At 37.2% G+C, this 19,263-nt stretch overlaps 1 protein-coding gene across 3 annotated transcripts in view; it reads right to left on the reverse strand.

The window, feature by feature from the left end:
- ints8 (integrator complex subunit 8) overlaps positions 1 to 19,263 on the reverse strand; it is a 38,481-nt gene that overhangs the window by 795 nt on the left and 18,423 nt on the right. For all 3 annotated transcript variants that reach the window (XM_069195062.1, XM_069195063.1, XM_069195061.1), the window contains exons 15-27: positions 15,045 to 15,155; positions 13,535 to 13,742; positions 11,599 to 11,720; positions 11,065 to 11,249; positions 10,251 to 10,284; positions 8,937 to 8,996; positions 8,788 to 8,849; positions 8,529 to 8,647; positions 7,737 to 7,840; positions 4,564 to 4,614; positions 4,162 to 4,235; positions 4,011 to 4,075; positions 3,090 to 3,133 (exon numbers count right to left, since the gene is read on the reverse strand). In XM_069195062.1, the coding sequence (XP_069051163.1) occupies positions 3,090 to 3,133; positions 4,011 to 4,075; positions 4,162 to 4,235; positions 4,564 to 4,614; positions 7,737 to 7,840; positions 8,529 to 8,647; positions 8,788 to 8,849; positions 8,937 to 8,996; positions 10,251 to 10,284; positions 11,065 to 11,249; positions 11,599 to 11,720; positions 13,535 to 13,742; positions 15,045 to 15,155 (1,239 nt within the window). The remainder of the gene's footprint in view (positions 1 to 3,089; positions 3,134 to 4,010; positions 4,076 to 4,161; positions 4,236 to 4,563; positions 4,615 to 7,736; positions 7,841 to 8,528; positions 8,648 to 8,787; positions 8,850 to 8,936; positions 8,997 to 10,250; positions 10,285 to 11,064; positions 11,250 to 11,598; positions 11,721 to 13,534; positions 13,743 to 15,044; positions 15,156 to 19,263) is intronic.

The following is a 19,263-nucleotide window of genomic DNA, read 5'->3' on the forward strand; positions in this document are numbered from 1 at the left end:
TGACCTTGATCCACCAATAAGTCACAGTCACCTTCCTAAATTCCCAGTTCACCAAGTTGAGTGCTTCTGAAGTCTCTCCAGTACCTCACCAAGAGTGTCTGTAGCATGTTGTACGACACTTGTTTGTGTCAGAGAATAAAACAGTGCCTTTCAATACGATTAATCTTATCACTGTTAACTACAGTAATAGTTCCAGCTATTACTGTTCCAGCTAAATGAGACAAAAAGTCAAATCAGTCTGGATCTCAAAGTTTAATAAGCAAGCGCACTGGTCTAAGATATTTTGCATAAAAATGACTGTCAATGAAACACCTTGAATTTAGATTGGATGTCACAGAAGATGTAGGAACTGTAGAGTTTTTATCATTTCACTGAGACGAGGGTTGAACAGAAGTTAAACATATACTTATGTGTTAACACAAATTCATTACAGCAGAGCAAGGTAACTTTACACTCAATAATAAATAAAGTTACAATACAGTCATGCAGACTGTTCTGAAATTCCTCAAGCAAAATTAGCTGTTTAAGTTTGTCAGAATTACTTACTTTCCAAGCAGTACACAGGCACTAAGCCTGGGGATGGCAAGGCTTTTATATCAGCCCCTACATCCACCCGAGCAACATCCGCATCCCCAGCTTTTGCATCAGGGGGAGGTAAAAGCTACTGTATATCTGCTTATTTACTCAACAAGGTAGACTTTCTCTCCTCTGTCCTAGCATACTGGAAAACCAAGAGACTAAAGAAACCTGCTATCACAATATCTGTCTTGCAACATTTCTCAAACTGCTCCAAAGTGTGGCGCAAAGTAAAATCCTGTAAAATCAATGCCCTGATGGACACACCACCAATTATCCCTACACAGCACCTGTAATACAAAGGACCACTAAAAACTAAACAAGCCCAAGTGCATGAGCACAACAAGAAGAAAAAAACTGGCTACACAATACTGATAAAAAATCCCGGACAAGCCCCCAGGTATGTTACATCCCTACTATGGTTACGTCTAGGGGAGTACAAAGTGTACAGAAGTGTGAAAGAATAGTTATTACAGAAGTTTTAAAAACTTGCAAGATAAAGTAATACACTGTTACATGAAAACAAAACTATATGGGCACTACACAAGGTGGGGGGCACTGGGAGGCACCTAAAATATGTACTACACTATTCAAGGGCACACACTAACTCTCTTCCTGGAAGAAAAAAAATACTTGCCCAACTCTACAACATTATCTGGACAACCAACAAGATCCTAACAGTCTCAGCACACACAATCCAACAGCTAGACTTCTAGTAAGGTTAAAAATTAAGCGCTATAGATGGGAAACAAAATACTACTTTTAATGGCACAAACCAGCACAAATGGAACACAAACAAATTAAGGGGGTCATTGTAATGTTTTGTAGAGGGGCAAACTTCATGCAGATAATTCCCAACTGGATACAATTTAATATTGCTTTGTGAAACCGAAAATCTAGACTTTTGTTAACATATAGTATTTAACAAATATTTACCAAAGTTATCCTACTTATTGCTTACTGAATCTTTACAACCTCAAAATAATAATAATAATAATAATAATAATAATAATAATAATAATTGCTTACACTTATATAGCGCTTTTCTGGACACTCCACTCAAAGCGCTTTACCCTCCCCTCCACCACCACCAATGTGCAGCATCCACCTGGATGATGCGACGGCAGCCATATTGCGCCAGAACGCTCACTACACATCAGCTATCAGTGGGGAGGAGAGCAGAGTAATGTAGCCAATTCATAGATGGGGATTATTAGGAGGCCATGATTGGTAAGGGCCAATGGGAAATTTGGCCAGGACACCGGGGTTACACCCATACTCTTTTCGAGAAACGCCCTGGGATTTTTTAATGACCACAGAGAGTCAGGACCTCGGTTTTACGGTTTCACCTGCTTAGCTTCAGTGGGTTACCAGTTGTGAGTTGCAGGGTGATATGGCTGCTGGCTATTTTAGCTGCTGGCTAAAATAACCAAAAGAAAACACCTACTGGGTACACCGTGATCTCACATGCAGGTGTAAAATACAGTAGGGTTAATAACATTGTAAAATATATCAGATTTGTTTTAAAATTTGTATCTGCTGTAAGTGTTAATACAATGGTACATATAATTGCAATTCTATTGCCTAATATTGCGAGTCATACACTTATTGTCAGCTGGGTGACGTTACAGTGATCAAGTCAATGAATTGCAGTATGATCAGTATACCGGATAAATATACTGTATATACAGTAAATATGAGCCGTGGTTCAATCCCAGATAGGGGCAAGCGATGGAGCTTGCTCTAATTCCTTTCAGACGGCTCCCAGGTCCACTCAGCCTGCTTTCCATATTAATACCGAGGGTTAATCCTTCCGGGGGTAATAGGCTGGCCGGAGCGTGATGCTGACCACATCACCTCCACCTCCAGTGTCGGATGGTAAGAAAAATGGTGGCCCTTGTCCCCCATTCCCCATGGGCCTTTATGGCCTGAATAGGGACATACCTACCTACAGTAAATACAGTATGATACTGTATGGCTTTAAAGCCACTACAGTACAGTATATGTGAAATATATTTTTCATAATCAAAATCTAAAGTAAAATTGTTTCCTGATTACCTGTTGCTGAAATTATTTGTTGTCTTAACTAAAATTAAGACAAATATATGATGCAAACCTGAAAAAAGCACATTGCGTTCACAACAAGTTGTTTTAACAACTTTTTATATATCTGGTTGAGTAATTTTGCTTTGTTAAACAGCACTACTTTATTTTTTATATTCATTTATATTTAACATACTGTAATATACAGTATAAAATTAAGAAAAATCTAAACAGTATTAATTTCAAGTAGGTAGCTGCGTCAGCATGCGTAGGCTGCAAAGGAACAGGTAAAGATTTAATCCATGCTGAAAAGAGAAGAACAGAAACACAACGTTTCAGCTGTGGAGCCTTCTTCACCTGAATGGTGAAGCCTAATTTGTAACCTGAAATGGCCTCGTTTGTATCCTTTTTATGTGTTAACAGTCACATATTACACAGAAAGGATCAGATCCTGATGATTTTCTACTTACAGCTATTTGTCTTTTTTCATTCTCTCCTCTTTTATGATGAATGTCTTGATCTATGGTCAAGGAAGAACTATAGCAATTATTAAAATAACTTGCAAAGGCAGAAAAAATAGGGACCAAGTCACCTACAGGACATTGAATTTCAAACCATGAATCCTATCAGACTTTATTGACAATTTGACAAAGAAAAGTTCTACGGATAATGTAAATGTTAAAGTGCTAACGTTTCATTATTTTAAAAATTGAGAATTGCTAATTATTTTTATATACCACCCTATTTGAAATAGCTAATTGAGTGGTTTCATATCTTGGCTTTCTGTTTATAAATTCTATGACTGCAAAGGGGGTAGAAGAGGATGTGTAAACAGCATACTCCATCCCAACTTTGAGCCACTCTTCTAACACAGGCACACAGTCTCATACTGGAAGTTCAGTGCCAACAGAATCACATTCCTGCAAAAATGCAGTCAATACTTTTCTACTGCCACTTTGGAAATCCCCATCATGGTTAGCTTAGTGACAAGACCAATGCCTGAAACCATGATTACAGAGCTCAAGCTTTAATAACTGAGCCATACTGAGGCATTGTGTTGCCATGATGGGTTTTTCACCTCTGAATGAAATAAGGTCAGAGTTCAAAAAGTCCAATGCTTGTAAGAGATACTGAAGCTTCTCACAGATCATGTTTAATAAAAATGAAGGAGATTTAGAACTAGAATACTAGAATAAAATAGTAAAAATTAAACATAAAAGTTTGTATTTTAACTACATTAACACTAACATACGTCACTCAGAATGACTTCATATTCACAACTCTATACACATTGGAAGAAAGGTATCTATACCCCTCATCAAAAAACATGGTTTGTCTTACAAAGGTAACCTTTTCTCCTGCTCCTGCTGTGCTGGGCACACAAAGGATACAAGTCAAATATTCAAGGATTGTCATATCCCAGATGTAGTCATAAAAGGAGTCCATAGCATCATGGCTAGAAGAAAGCAGAATTGCAGAAGATTAATTTTGCCCTCCAAAACGCAAACGGCCTGTGCCAAAACAATTCTGAGAATACTGTACCTGCTCTGCTCCTGCAAGGCTTTAAAAGCAGTCATATAATCCACTTCTCTGAGGAACTGGCAAAGTACTGCAACCTTAAAAAAAGGATACAATTTTTGTACCTGCAAAACAATTTGTATCTGTATTTCATGCAAACCTCCAGAATATGAAAGGAACCCACCATAAGACTTCCAAAGCATAGGTTATGCTAAAACAATCTACAGCAATAATGCCCCTCTCCCTACTTTTAGACGTAGAATTTCAACTTGCTGATTTTAGAAAATGAATACTCTTATCTTTTTACGTTACATAAATATCTAGTTTTGATATTTATAAGTTTATCTCCATATAAAGCACTAAGTGTTTTTGTAAAGAATGTTTTTTAAACTTGAGTGTCAGGATGAATGGGAATGTGGTTCATACCTGAGTGTGACAGTTTAGCAGAGAACAGCACTTAATCATTCTCTTCAGGACCTGCAAAGAAACAGAGGTCCTTTTCAGTACATTCCAATATTGCTGGACATCAATTTGCACTTAACATAATTTGGGTATTTTGATCTATTGATCTTAGCTATTCTAAATACCTACATTTGCATGCATTCATTAGTTACAGTTATTTATTTCTTGGTGGAATAATTAAACATTATTAAGCTGTGAAGAAATAAAAATGCTTCCCAAAAGTTGAATTATTACATTATGCAGGTTGGGCAGTATGGTGGCAAGTGGTTAACATTGCTGCCTCTCTGCACTGGGTCCCTGAGATCAATACCTGAAGTGCTATCTATGTGAAATTCGTATGTTCTCCCCTCGTTTGAGTGGGTGCTCCAGTTATCTCCCACTGTCCAGGGTGTATCCTGCTTTACACGTTACTTGTACACATAGGCTCTGGTACACCTGTAACCCAGTATTGAATAAAGTGCTTAGAAAATGGATCTATGGATTATGTAGGTCACTACTTATTGGCAATCAGCACTGATTATTAGTGGTGCTTCACTTACTGTTTTGACTAAAAAAACTGCTGAGGGTGAGAATCGTTATTTTCTGACATTACTACATGAATGCTGGTTGTGGTTGCAAGTCTTTCATACTTATTTGTGATTAGGGAAATAAATGGGAAAAGTTTCAGGTTTTTGGGTGAAAATCATGAATTCTACTTTAAAGGAAGCAACAATACCTTTGCAGCAAATGCATGTGATGCAGCTCCACAATTGAAGAAATTTGGAGCTACATCGCATGTATGTACTGCAAAGGTACAAGTAAAGGTTAACTGCAAAGTACAAGAAATGTTTTGGCTGTGTGTTACATCCATATTCTCTAATACTTTTAGTCAGTATTCTTTATATATTTCTCACAATGTTTATTACAAAATGTAGAATATATATTATGGTGTGACAGTGGCACAGTGGTTAGCACTGCTACCTCACAGGGCTGGGCTCAATTCCAGACCTGGTGTGCTATCTGCTTGGAGTTATCCTGTTCACTGTGTTTGGGTTTCCTCCGGCTGATATGGTTACGTCCCAAAGACATACTGGAAGGTTAATTGGCACAAGGGAAAACTGGCCCTAATGTGAGCACGTTTTTAGTCTGTGTGTGCTCTGCAATGGACACGCATCAAGTCCAGGGTGTTTCATGGGCATGCCCATGCTTGAAATGCCCATTGCTTGTGTAGCGATAAGGCTTATTAATAATACAGGGATTAAGTTTGCTGCTTCCTTGCCAGTCTCTCCCTCATCTCAGTGGTGCTGGACACAGAGAGGCCATTCCATGTGGTTCAGACTTAAGGTGTTTTTCTGTCTCATAGAGTTTCCTGATAAGGAACAACTTCCAGGGCTGAGATTCTCCAGCCACCCTAATGAATGGTCATCTCTGGCGCCTTTCTGTATGGGAGATTACAAGTGAGAGTCGCATCCCAAGGTGTTTACAATCCTTAGGACAGAGAGCATTGTTACTCATCCTCCACCTTGATCAGCCAATCAGGAACTGGTAGGGTAGGGTAACTCCACGTGGGTCTCAAATTCCTGCGAAACCAATGAACGACTGTAGTTCCTCCAGATAAAACCGTCAGCACAGGGCCCAGAAGGTGCCCCTCCAGGACATTCTCAGACTCAGCTCGGACAATCACATGACGGCCAGTGTGTCTGAGTGCCAGGACTTTACTTTGTTCGAAGAGTCGAGACCGGAGGTTGCCCGCATGTAACCAAAGGATCCGCCCGAGGTTAGCCCAGCAGCAAGCCTCGTGAACCGCCGGTAACCCACTGTGAATGCTCGCCTGATCAACAAGCGAACTACGGTCGGAACTGTCGACAGCTAAATCTCAGTATTCAGAACTGGCGCTATATCGGGAACGAACCGGTCTTCTTCCCGTCTAAAGAGTGTGACTTGCTCGGACCCGCAGTCACTTTGCTTATGCACAAACTCTGCTAGTTCAGCCAGGACTAGCTAGCCAGTCTTCAGAGAGGTACTGCCAGCTTGCTGCAGCAGAAATTTATCCATCCTCCCACGCCTCCAGTTGCACTAGGACTGTCTGGCACCGAGGCCAGAGGAGGCCGATTGGATGCAGCAACAACCTGTTGCTGATCCTCTGTGTCCGCGGGAAATATGAATCCACATAAATTGGATTAGTATTCAACATTCTGCATTACAGCTCAATTGTTACCTCAACCCCAGTTGATATCAATTTAATTCCTTTGAGTGATGTACTTGCTTTTGAGTATCTAGTGTAGAAGTTGTAATTAAAGCTCATTAACGAAATGGTATAAATGAATAGTAAACTGAATGCATGTCTCTCTTGGCATTTGTAACTCTTTGCGATTGAATATATTATACCTTTTGTATTCTGCTACCCCTCACTATAAGATTTGCTATGTTTATGTTCACATTTTATGTATTAATAAATGTATTCTCGTGTATTCGTATCCGTGTGTGTGCGTTGTTCCACGTGGTCGGTTTTCTAACAGCCATTGAAGAATCATTTTGTGATTTACTGCTACAATTAATAATTGTCCTAGCAAATGCACAAAACTCCTACACTTGCCAGGATAGGCTCGGTTTGCCTCGCAACCCTGCATAGTTAGAAAATGGATGGTTATATTTTATGCATCTCCCTTATCTTGTGTTTGATATGCATCAAACAGTGTGTGATTGTATGCAAAAATGCGTAAGAATTATGTTTAAATATAAAAAGGGATGAAATGTCTAGGCACAAAAAAAGAAACAAATAAATGCCCAAAGCCCCTGGCAATACATTTCAGCATACTAGAGAAAAGTTAAGATAACACTTTTTCCTCACAGTGCTTTAGAAACACTGTACAAAAGAAAAAATTAAGTTTTATCACAATGTATATCCAATGGGCTAGGACAAATGCAGTCATAAATAGCCAATTATTTTTGTTATACTCAGTTGATGTGATGTGAAACTTCAAATGTGTGTTTTTGTATGCTCTGCACTTGCAACACCTTGATACAAGAATTTATGTACTCAATTGCATTCACACGTGATATCTGTTGCATTCCTTAGACTAAAAACTGCTTAAAAGTGAAGTGGCAGAGTGTCTCCATTGGTTATTTTAGACTGTCTGGAGAGATCCATGCTTTACCTGATCTGTATAGACATCAGGAGGGACCGTCTTGGTGAAGAAATCTGAACAAACTGCCCCTGCCTGGAGATAGTAGTGCAGAGCTGCTGAGTACTGGTTTGTCACTGGGGAACAAAAAGGAGAACAAACTTAAAAGCTACACTACTAAACTGACACTACAACTGGGGAATATTTTTTAATATATAAATGAATAAGCATGATAATTCAACAAGGTGACATCTATAATCTTATTCTTCAGGAGATAGTTGACTTCCTTATATAGTCTTCATTTTTGACTTTCTGGACCTAAGAATTATTCCCAGCCTTTGCAGTTTTAAATGAGCAATCAGGATTACAACTCATAGCTCATTTGTTCATATACAAACAGCAAACGCCAGGTGCCTGTGCAGAAGAGCAACCGATGTACAAGTAATGTTGAAAAATGTGTGCTATAGCTGAAAAAAGAGCGTTGCCTTTTTGATTGACTTGAAACTGACATCTAATAGCAAAGCAAATGGAGAAACAGAAGTGTTAACATTTATACTACTAGCTGAACTTTGTACTTTGTCTTACCTTGGAAAACAATTTTGCTTATGCATAGAGAAACTGCAAGTATCCCAGCTGTGAGCAAGTTCAAACAGCATTTTCCCCAACAGGACTACAACAAAATACAGGACCCCCTTCACGAAATCAAGATGGGGAGGGAGTGGGGTGTATTGATATTTGAGCAGACTGTTTCCATTTCAAGGTGAGGATTCATACCTCTGTGATAATTGTATAATTAGACTTTTGTACAGTTAAATGAAAACTTACCAAAGTAAATGTCTGCCTGGGTGATCAGCCAGGAATGATTGTTGGGGTTCAGGGTCAGTGCATAGTTGACCAGCTCTTTCATGGTTACAGCAACAGTCTCCACATCCACTGACTGGAGGCTGGGGAGAATGTGAAGGACTCAGGTGAGACAAGCCTATAGTTCACTTCAACTCTTGTTTACACCCTTCAGAGAACATCTTGACTTCATATAAACTCAGTCCACATATTTTTAGAAAGCAGCAAAAAAAAATGTTCTTACTTTGGTAGGGATATCGGCCAAATAGATATGTGTTCTGCAGTTACTTCATTTACAATATCATCCTGCAAACAAAAGAAAAACTGATTAAAAATGGAGAGCACAGCTTTTATTTTTGCATCACAAATGAAGCAGTGTGGGTGAACACTTACCCGTACGATGCTATGAAGCCTCACAAACAGAGATATCAGTGTTGTCAACACTAGTGGTTCCTTCAAAAAAAGAATAAAATGCTCACCACTCAATGAATTCTTTGCATCTTAAACAAGATGTATCACAACTCAAATTCCTATAAATACTCAAATGGCCACTTCAGACACATCATACTCAGCAGCATCACCCCACACAGTCTCTTCTGGTTTTTGCTCCAGGTGTTTAATCAAAGGCTTAGTGATTTCAGTTTTCTATGTGGAGCACTTTCACATTTTCTTCAAGTTCTTAAAATAATGAATGAGATTTGTAATTTCTATCAACCATATCCGATTCTTGAGTTTCAAAACTCCCCTATTTCTATTGTGTTGCCTAAAATGTAACCTATACAATTGATTGAGAAGGAAGAATTTTTGTTTGCCTTCATTGTGGGAATATTTTATATATTAAAATATACAAAATTTTCATAATGGGTACCTATCCATCATAAACTGATCACCTGTTTAGTACAAACTAAACAGTAAATATCCATTTAGACATGAATAACTGAAGACAGTAGGCAATTTGAGGAGGCTGCTAAAATTCTCTACAATGAAGTTGTTAAAATACTGCAAACAAGAGGAAGACATTTGGTCATTTTTTAAGTTAGGTTTTTTCCAGAGAGTAACTTACATTAAACATCTATTAAATATGAAATCACAAAAAAAAACATTGTGACGCTACATTTTTCTCACAAAAATCAGTATTAAGTTGAAAATTTTCATCAATTTGAGCAAATTAGATAATATTTCTCTTTTTGTGTAAGAGAACCAGACAAAATGAAATGACCTAGTCATGCGGGTATGTTGTCAGTTGACACCTTTCCTCTGATAGCTGATGTGTGGTGGAGCATACTGCTGCAGTATGGCTGCCGTTGCATCATCTACAGTAGGTGGGGCTGCACATTGGTGGTGGTGAAGGGGAGTCTTACCTGTAAAGTGCTTTGTGTGGAGTGCCCAAAAAACAACTATATAAGTGTAAGGAATTATTGTTAATTATAATAACATTTGGTGCTGGAAGTATCTCACTTTTACAGCTTGTGAAAATGGTGAATGGTGATGTTTCATAGCACGTACACATGCTGAACAGAATAGTATACAATTCACGCTTTCTTCTAGCATGAATTTTGACTTGAATTCTAGATGGCTGCATCTCTAGCTGCCTTATTATGATAGTCAAGGACTGATACAAGTTTAGTAGCTTAAAGTAGAGCTTAAAAAAGTGTTTGCTAATCCTCTTAATTGTAATCATGAAGACAATTACAGTATTGTACTTACCCGTAGTTTTTTTATGAAGGTCACAAAATTGCTCCTATAACAAAAAATATTCCAGACTGGATAAAAGCAGTCAACAATGTTAACATGTTTGTGAGGTATCTTAGTTAGGTAATTAATTTAAAGCGAATATTTAAACAAGATTTAAGACCAAGGACTTTTTAAAACCAACTTGGCGATAACATTGCAGAAAGGAACACAGGATGAGAAGGATATAAAAAAGTTAGATGCTGAATATCCCTTTGAGCATAGTGGTATTGATTAAGAACCACATATCACCCAGACCTACATTCACCCCAAGAGCTACATTCAATGGGATGAGTCCAAGAGTCAACAACATACCAGTCAAAGAACATAACAAAACTGAGCAAAGCATTACATCTGGCACACATTCAGTACAGTGCATCACGTGGTAAAAACCACAACTACTGTCAAACAGAGTGGTCATTATGTTATGGGGCTGCACCTTATCAACAGGGGTTGAAAAGGTTACTAAAGCTAAAGACCTGCTTCAGTGTACTTAAGATTTAAAGTTCAGACAAAAATTCACCTTTCAGCAGGACAGGTACCCAGAGCACAAAGTCTAAGCTAAAGTGGCCCAGTCAAAGTACTGACTTGAATCATATCTTTTGCAAGATGCTTATGGGTGAATTTAACATGAAATGACTAGTGCTTTAAGGTTTCTTTGATGTTTATCAAGTCTTTCTGAATTTATAGAAAATGTTGTGACAAGACTTGAGTGCACGTCAGCTTTCACTGAAAGCCACTGTAACATTTTCTCATACCTTGTACAATGACACACTTGCCAGAAAGATACCTGTGCATGATTCCAAGGCTGGACTCCCTCTGTTTAATTAAACTAATCCGTCCATCACTGGCTCGTTTGTGCTGGCTGGAGATGCTACAGATTTGAACAACCACTTCCCACAGATCTTTGGCTGTCCTCCTGCTCTCCTTGGGCCCTGGAAGCTCTTTACAGGTAGCTGCCAAGAGCTGCCCCAGCTGTAACACAGCAGACCGGAAGTGAAAAAGTAACAGTAGAACTCTCACACCCCTGTACTCCTTCTTGGTTTAGTCTAGCACTTTACAAAAACTTTAGTGACAAATGACAGTTTTTTTGTTGAACAATGTTGTGTATCACATTAGGAAATCTAATACACGGTCTTAAAAAATCGAAAACTAAGAATATTTTGCAGCATCATTTGCACAGAAGCAAGTCCACAAGTAACATTCTAGGAGACTCACACACCACATTTTCTCTGTCCTAGTTGTACTGGCTCCTTATTTATTCCACATGTTTACAGTTCAGTTAATGTTTCAAAGGATATAGATGTCTATTAAATAACAATACCTTAACATAGGGGTTATTCTGAACAAGGCCCACAGGAACCTGCAGTGTAAGGTATTCGTTCTCTCTCCAGTTTAACATGAATGCGACACACTCCTCACCTATGATCTGCCGAAGAGGAATATCTGTAATTCACAATGAGAACTACAGTAAGAAATATAGTTTCAAAGGGCAAAGTTTTGGGGGTTAAACACAAGTAATATCAACATTTTAAATGTGTCAAAAACCAAAGACATGATCATTGATTACAGAAAGCAATTACCAGCTGCAAAACCAAACCATTAAGGAGTAACAAACTGAAACTGTCAACAGTTACACATAACTTGACACTATTGTTGCTTACAAACTAACGTTTGAGAAAAACAGATGCAATACAGATTCATCCATTCAGAATGCTCAAAGCTTAATATGCCATACTACAAAGCACATCCTGTGTTATACTGCAATAGTAACACAAAAGATTTTTATTTTTTCAAATAATCTAATGCAGTACTGTCAGGTGGTCCCCTTAATGCTTAATGTGATGTGGAATAGTAACACAAAAGATTTTTATTTTTTCAAATAATCTAATGCAGTACTGTCAGGTGGTCCCCTTAATGCTTAATGTGATGTGTGGAAGAATTCTGGGCTGTTATGTGAAACACCCGGGTTCGAACCCTGGTCTATGCCCAGCCCCATATACTATCTTGACATTTTCATTATTTTTTATATCACTTAATATTAAAAATAAAAATAGGGCTGTTTCAAAGCAAGATTACTCAGCAGGATATACAGTACAAAAAGTTTATTGTTATAGGCGGTTGTGAACGTGATGTATTTTTCAGGTTTACATCTGCATTAAAATTTGTCTTCATACTAACTTAAGTAAAAACTAATGAAGAAACAGATAATTCTATTTCAAATTTCAATTAAGATTTTACACATACTATACAGCACTGTAGTGACTTTAAAACCAAACGGTACCCATACCGTATTTACACAATACTGTATTGTGAATTTAAAAAAAGTACTGTAAGAAGCTGATGTTTTCATTAACGCCTAATGCACCACAAGTGCTACCAGTCGATCGTCTTTGGGCGGTGAATCACACAGCCGAAATGCACCATGATACAGCAAAACAAACTGCAGGTAGTCTACAGCAGTAATGAGTGCTACCGTGCTTTCTGAATGGCTCTATCTGTATCTAAGAAAATTCAACAGTGATTGTTCTTCCTAAGTTATCTTTAATCTTACATCTATAAGCCTGCTTAATTTGGACAACTGATTGTGTATCTTACTTTGTTGTATACATATATTTTATTTTTATCATACGTGTCTCTTCTTTGTTAATAGGTTCATGCTGTGTATGGTTTTATGTCTTTAACCTACCTGCAAAACTAATTTCCCAACTGGGACAATAAAAGGATGTAAGCACTTTAAGGAAAATTACATAACATTTACAATAGATAATAACCTCAATATTCTTTGCAATCAAACACCTTTTTCAAAAGACCCCACCAAGGTGTTCAAAGTCATGAAGGCTAGTTGATTCCACTGTGGCCCAGTGCATTATATGATTGCCCCTTTGTCATTTCTTTGTATTACTTGGGAAAACTGAGCCTGCTCTTGAACTCTGTGCATTCCCAATCTTAGTTCAACTGCACTGAATGAACTGTTGACTTCCTGTACAAAGATCCCAGTACATAGAGTTTTGAAATTTTAGTGTTCTAATGCAGACATGTCTAATATAGGTGATTAGATCCAGAAAGCTTTTATTTAGCAGCTAACCAATTTAAAACATGATTTAGCCTTTATTTTGTAATGTGAATCATAATTTGAGCCTATCTCTTAAATTCTGAAAAGCAGCAGTTGTTGTGTTTGCCTTTTTTCTTTGTTGTAACAGGCAATTGCTACCTGATTTTGGCAGGGCTAGATCTTGACTCAGTGGGGTACTTCTTACCATGTATCCTCATCTCCAGATAACCTCTAACCCTGCTGACTAGGTCAGGAGGTGGACGATCCCTATTGGTACCCGTGCCAGTGCCGGCCTCATGTGCCCTTATCTCCAGCAGGAGCATCTCATTCAGCATAACCTGGCGCAGTTTGGGGGAGAACTCAGTCACCAGCTCCAGACAGGCAGTAAAAAGCTGACGGGCATGCAGAAAGTCCTGTGTGGAGAAATAAATCCCAAAATACTGAGACACTAAACACTAGTGCAGCTCAGATGAGAATACTCAAGGGGACATCCTTAACATACATTGGTATACACAGTCTAATCCAGGGATAGGTGACTCCAATTGTCAACTGTCTCAGTTGACTTTCAATAGCAAAACTGGTCAGAATGTTTCTACCCCTTTTCCTCCTATCATATCTCATACATGCTTAGCTGTTCAGCTGTTGTGGAAATGCTGACTTTTTCATGCTCTGTACTTGGAAACTCCCTCTCTTGTCGGGCGTGTATTTAAACATAAGTCACTGTTAATGCCCCGTCTCCCATAGAAACAAAGGTTAAGTCATACAATTAGAGGATCCCTCTATTTTTATTTTAATTACACAGAGAGGGATGATCACAATTATAGGTGATTACAGAAAGACAAGAAAATTGCCAAGTTCAAAACAAGCAGCCATGCTGGGCACATGTTATTTAGATTCAGGATCCACATTTGTATTGGTCTTCATGTGTGAAAAGGCACTGCACTGTCTTGTACACTTGCTGCTGGGAAGCAGTCTGTAAAGCATCTTGTTCTCAGTAAATTAACAAGAACAAAACTATGCAATTACGAAGGACTAATAGTCTAAAGGTTATTTAATTTCAACAGGAAACTTTGTTTTCACAGATTCCATTTACATTGCAGTTTAATTCTACCCCATGCTGGATCTCAGTTTTCTTGTTCTGTCACTGAAATAGATAATGAGGTTGTGAAAATCAGCAAGCAGATAATTAAAGGTGCTTTTCAACGCTGTACACCTAATTGATGAGGAACACTGTTATTCTCACAAGACAAAATTAAGAATGTCTTATTTCTAATTTCTTCAAAGTTGTGGAGGCAATCAAACAACCAAACATATGCTTTTACACCTAAGCACCTTTCATTAAGTGACTAAGTACACAGAATATCTGAATAAAGTCACTCTCAGTAATGTATTTTTTAAAAGCATTTTAAAGACTTTTTAGATTTCAAAAGTGTCTGATTTACTACATCAGGCTTGGTAGCTATGTTAAAAATTGTAACTGCATTGGGTAAACCCTTGTCTTTCTAGGATCAGCTTAAACAACACAAAGAATCTTAAAATGACAATTATAAAAACCATGGGATGGCAATTCATAGCTAAAAGAGGACTGCTTTAAGGGACACCAAGCCAAGTAGAAGTGTAATTTTAACAAGTAGCTCTCTTTGATAGTCTTGACCAGTTTTTTTTTTACTCACAGTCAGTACATATAAAAAAGGAAATACATACATGGCTCTGACCTTAATTGCAATGCTGTGTAAACCTTTGGCCATGAGAATGTATACCAAATCTCGCGTTAGGTTATCCTTGATGCCCAAAATAACTCCAAGGTAGTCAGGAGGTACTTCCCACTGAAAGACAAAATTGCACAGATCATTCCTGGGTGTGTTATGCAAATAAAAATATAATAATACTGTACTGATGGCCTTGAACAACTTTTGCTGAACTGAAAAAAGTGTTTCACACTAAAAAGAAAAAACGAATAAACCTCCAGCAAAACGTGCACAAATGCAAACTTCCCACATGTACAACATCTGATGGTGCAATTATGAACAAGAGGAATGTATGGATTACCTACTCTCATTTGTAATTTTATGCAATGTCATGTGGTTATTTTTTGTAAATTAGGAGTTTGTATGCCACAAATAAGACGGGGTGAAAGAAAACAGTTATTGATATAAATAAGAGCAGCGAGTTCTAAAGCCAAGACTGAAATGCACAGAAGTGTTTCCTCCCTGACATGCAATATTCAGCAGCTTTTGTCGGCCTATAAGTGTGCTTTGGTAGTTCATTTAGCTCTCCAGTAGAGTTTTATTTTATATAATACAGAATTAATGGCCAAATGATTTACTGCAGGTCGTTAAGATGACAAAAGCCATACAGTCTTGCTTTAAGGCCTGAGCTTTAACAAAAAATATTTCTAAAGAACAAATGTATATTTATTTTTTATTTTTAACAGACCTACAGAATCATTTGAATAATAGGGAAATGTGTTACACTATATGTGATCATCTTACAATGCATAACGAAACTATTTTCACAGCTTTCTCTGTATAGGATTTTTATTCACTTACTTGCACAGACCTCAGTTTTCATTACATTTACTGTTCTGGCAGAAGTATAAAGTAAATCCTTCTGAATTATGCAAAGTTGCACCAATAAAAAAGAAATCACAAAGCAGTGTGACCATGGCATTTTTGTATTCTACTACTGTAAAAGGAAAGGAAATATTTTCTTCTGCAACAAGGAGGAACCTATGGAAATTGAACTAGTTTTTCAATCACTTATACACTTATAAGTATAAGTGTATAAGTGATTGAAAAACTAGTTCAATTTTGAAGACTTATTATTTCAAAACATTCTGGAAGTACAAGTGAGTACAGTGCAACAAAACCTTAACATTAATGAGAGATGAATCACCAAGACTGTGTCTTGATGTACTTCTATATGCTGTATTTTGGCAACTTTAACTATGCATTTCAACTAAAAACAATTTTAACAACACAACTAAACACACAGGATTAAAATCCAGACACTCCTTAAATTGTGAACATCCATACTTACAAAGAAAGCTCCATAAGGAATTGTAATGACCGCGGGTTTCGGTACGGAATGGAGCAGGCATGGGACTCAGGGAATGGGGTTGAACAACACATTTATTCACTCGAACCGGGGAAAGGGATACACATACAGGGACAGGGGTTACAGCACAGCGCAGCACCTTCACTAACACACACAGACCCGAAGGGAAGAGACTGTATCTCAGCCTCCGCCCTACTATATACAGTCCCGTAGTCCCGCTCCCAAGTGCTGTTCTCAGCAAGTCTTCGTGCGCATGGCTAAAGCACCCCGCGTGGCGCTACAGAATCATTTCAGCATATGAATGCCAACCTGCACACACAAACAAGCTGTTGCTCTGTGAACTACTTGCGGTTGTATAGCATACTATGCTGCTTGCTTCTTTATTGACTTCCTTTTGAAAACAGTATGTGTTCCTTCCATTTAAAGAAAACAACAAATGTACTAATGGATGACAAGGGTTAAAGTAATGCTAGTCATACACAAGTATCTATGAAAAGGAAACCTATATAAATTTAAGTAAAAATAGATCAACAAAAGTATAAAGGTCTTAAATTCCATCAAGTTACAAACAGGAGGCAACTGATAAAATTAAACTCAAAACTTATTTAACTATAAACAAGTCTAAAACTAGAACATTGCATAACGTACTACAGTAAAGTCATACAGTATGTATGATTTGAAAGGCATGCAGATGAAACCACTCAGAATGCACATTTCTGTGTAACATGGTACATTGTATGATTCACTGGCCAAAAACGATCGATAGGTGGCACTTGTGGTGCATTAGATCTTAGTGAAATTGCTTCATTTAATCTGTTTCCCTACTGTTTATCATCTTTAAATCCACATAATACAGAACAAAACAGAAAAATAATGTGTTAATGTGAAAATTACGTTTTAATGTCATAAATGATATTATTTTAGATAATATATTATTTATATATATATATTATACAGTACATACTGTATATAGCTGGTAGTGGTAGCTGACAATAAAAAAGATATACACAAGTATTCCACCTTCTTTATAAACATTTTCTGCATCAAGTCTTTACTCGATCACTTACTCCGGTTATTTTGGAAAAGTTTTTTGATATGTTTGTTCAGAAGAAAAGGGTTAAGAGCACATTGTAGCTCTTTGCTGTCTAGGCAGAGAAACTGCCTGAGGAGTAACAGGAGCAGTACATAAGGTTGTCCGGCACTGAAATTGTAAAGTTCCAAGACTAGTAGGGAGTGGATTTCTGGATTTGTAAATAAGCTGCCTTTGTCCTGCGACATCTTTGCTTTACAATTTAGTGCACAAATATGTTAACTATTCCTTCTTGTGCTTGTTTTTGTAACTGCTTGTTATATAAATGGGAAAATTTCCAGCTGGTACTCTGAATTGCCTGTTGCTTCTGTGGCTGAGCAATTCCTGTATGCATACACAATGAACTCTCACCTTTCTCAGCGAACCTTTCTTTTCTACAATTCTAACTAAAGTTAAAGTTTCTATATTTTATAAAACCTTATAATGTTCTAACCAAATACTGTCTCATATTATGTTCGTTAAAAAAAGCTGCAATACTTTTCTAAATCAACTAAATAGGGAATATTAATGTGTAATCTAAAGAATTTTGGTTGCTGAAAAAAAAGTTTATTACAGCTTTTTGTGAACACGATGTGCTTTTTTTCTTGTTTACATCCACATTAAAATAGTCTATTTATACAAACAATCCAAATGTATATTTATTTTTAATGTCGATTCCAGCAACAAATAATTAATAATTGATTTTACTTCCGTTTTTGACAATGAAAAAGATATTTTACACATAAACTGAACTGTAGTGGCTTTTAAACCCTACACTATTGTTACAGCATAACTGTGGATATGACTTCATGTGATTTGCAGATGGCTTACTGATACATATGTTACAACTGGTAACTATACATATGCCACACAGATATGCTGTGATCCTGCAGTCCTGCGGTTTAATGGAAGATAATGAAGTAATAATGCAGGCTGATTTACATGTTCTTAAAAAAGGCTTTAACTAGGGGCTTTAATCAGTTTCTCATTGCATCCTTTTTAAATAACAAGGCAATTCAAAGAATGTTTAAAGTTTCAACATGTCTTTAGACCCACACATTTAAAAAGACACTGTGTGCCAAGTTTACTTGGGTAGTTAATAACATACTGTGACTGTAAAACAACTTTAGAAACATAGCCATATCACAAAATGGTACTTTGATACAATGGTTAAATGCTCGCTTGCTATTCAGATGGTTCAAGGTTAGATTCCCAGTCAAACAAAAGCTTTTACTTTTTTTACTCAGCCAGCCTTATAAACTATATTCACATTTCTGATAATTTTATCAATTTTAATATGAATTAACCTCCATACCAGCAAGCTCGATAATGCTCTGAAAGAGCAAGGCAATTTAAAGATGAAATCACAGAAATCACAATCGAGTTTTTTACACCTATAAAGCATTTCGTTTTAAATACAAATTTTTAACATTATTAATATTTTTAAATATTAAATTTAAAATATAAATTATATTAATGGAAATATAATTTTAATAGTAAGCCTTTTTTTTATTCTTTGGCTTCAGTGGAGATGTCAGAAAAAGTTATTGGAAATACGAAAGAACAACAAAGTTGCATTGTGGTACTTTTCTGATGTAGCACCGAAAGGAGTGTTTTGTACCTTGACAGTGCATTCTGTTCTCGCAGAAGGTGGGAGAGAAACTAGTATCCATCAATACACGTCACTGATGCAACTTTAGCTTAGGAACTCCAATTCTTTATGAACTCCACAGGATTTCTTCCTGGCAGTGGCTACGCCTCCTGGGTACTAATGTACCTTACCAAAAGACAAGTTACAGTATGTGGCA

This window comes from Lepisosteus oculatus, chromosome 10 (genome assembly GCF_040954835.1).
Source record: "Lepisosteus oculatus isolate fLepOcu1 chromosome 10, fLepOcu1.hap2, whole genome shotgun sequence".
Lineage (NCBI taxonomy): Eukaryota > Metazoa > Chordata > Actinopteri > Semionotiformes > Lepisosteidae > Lepisosteus > Lepisosteus oculatus.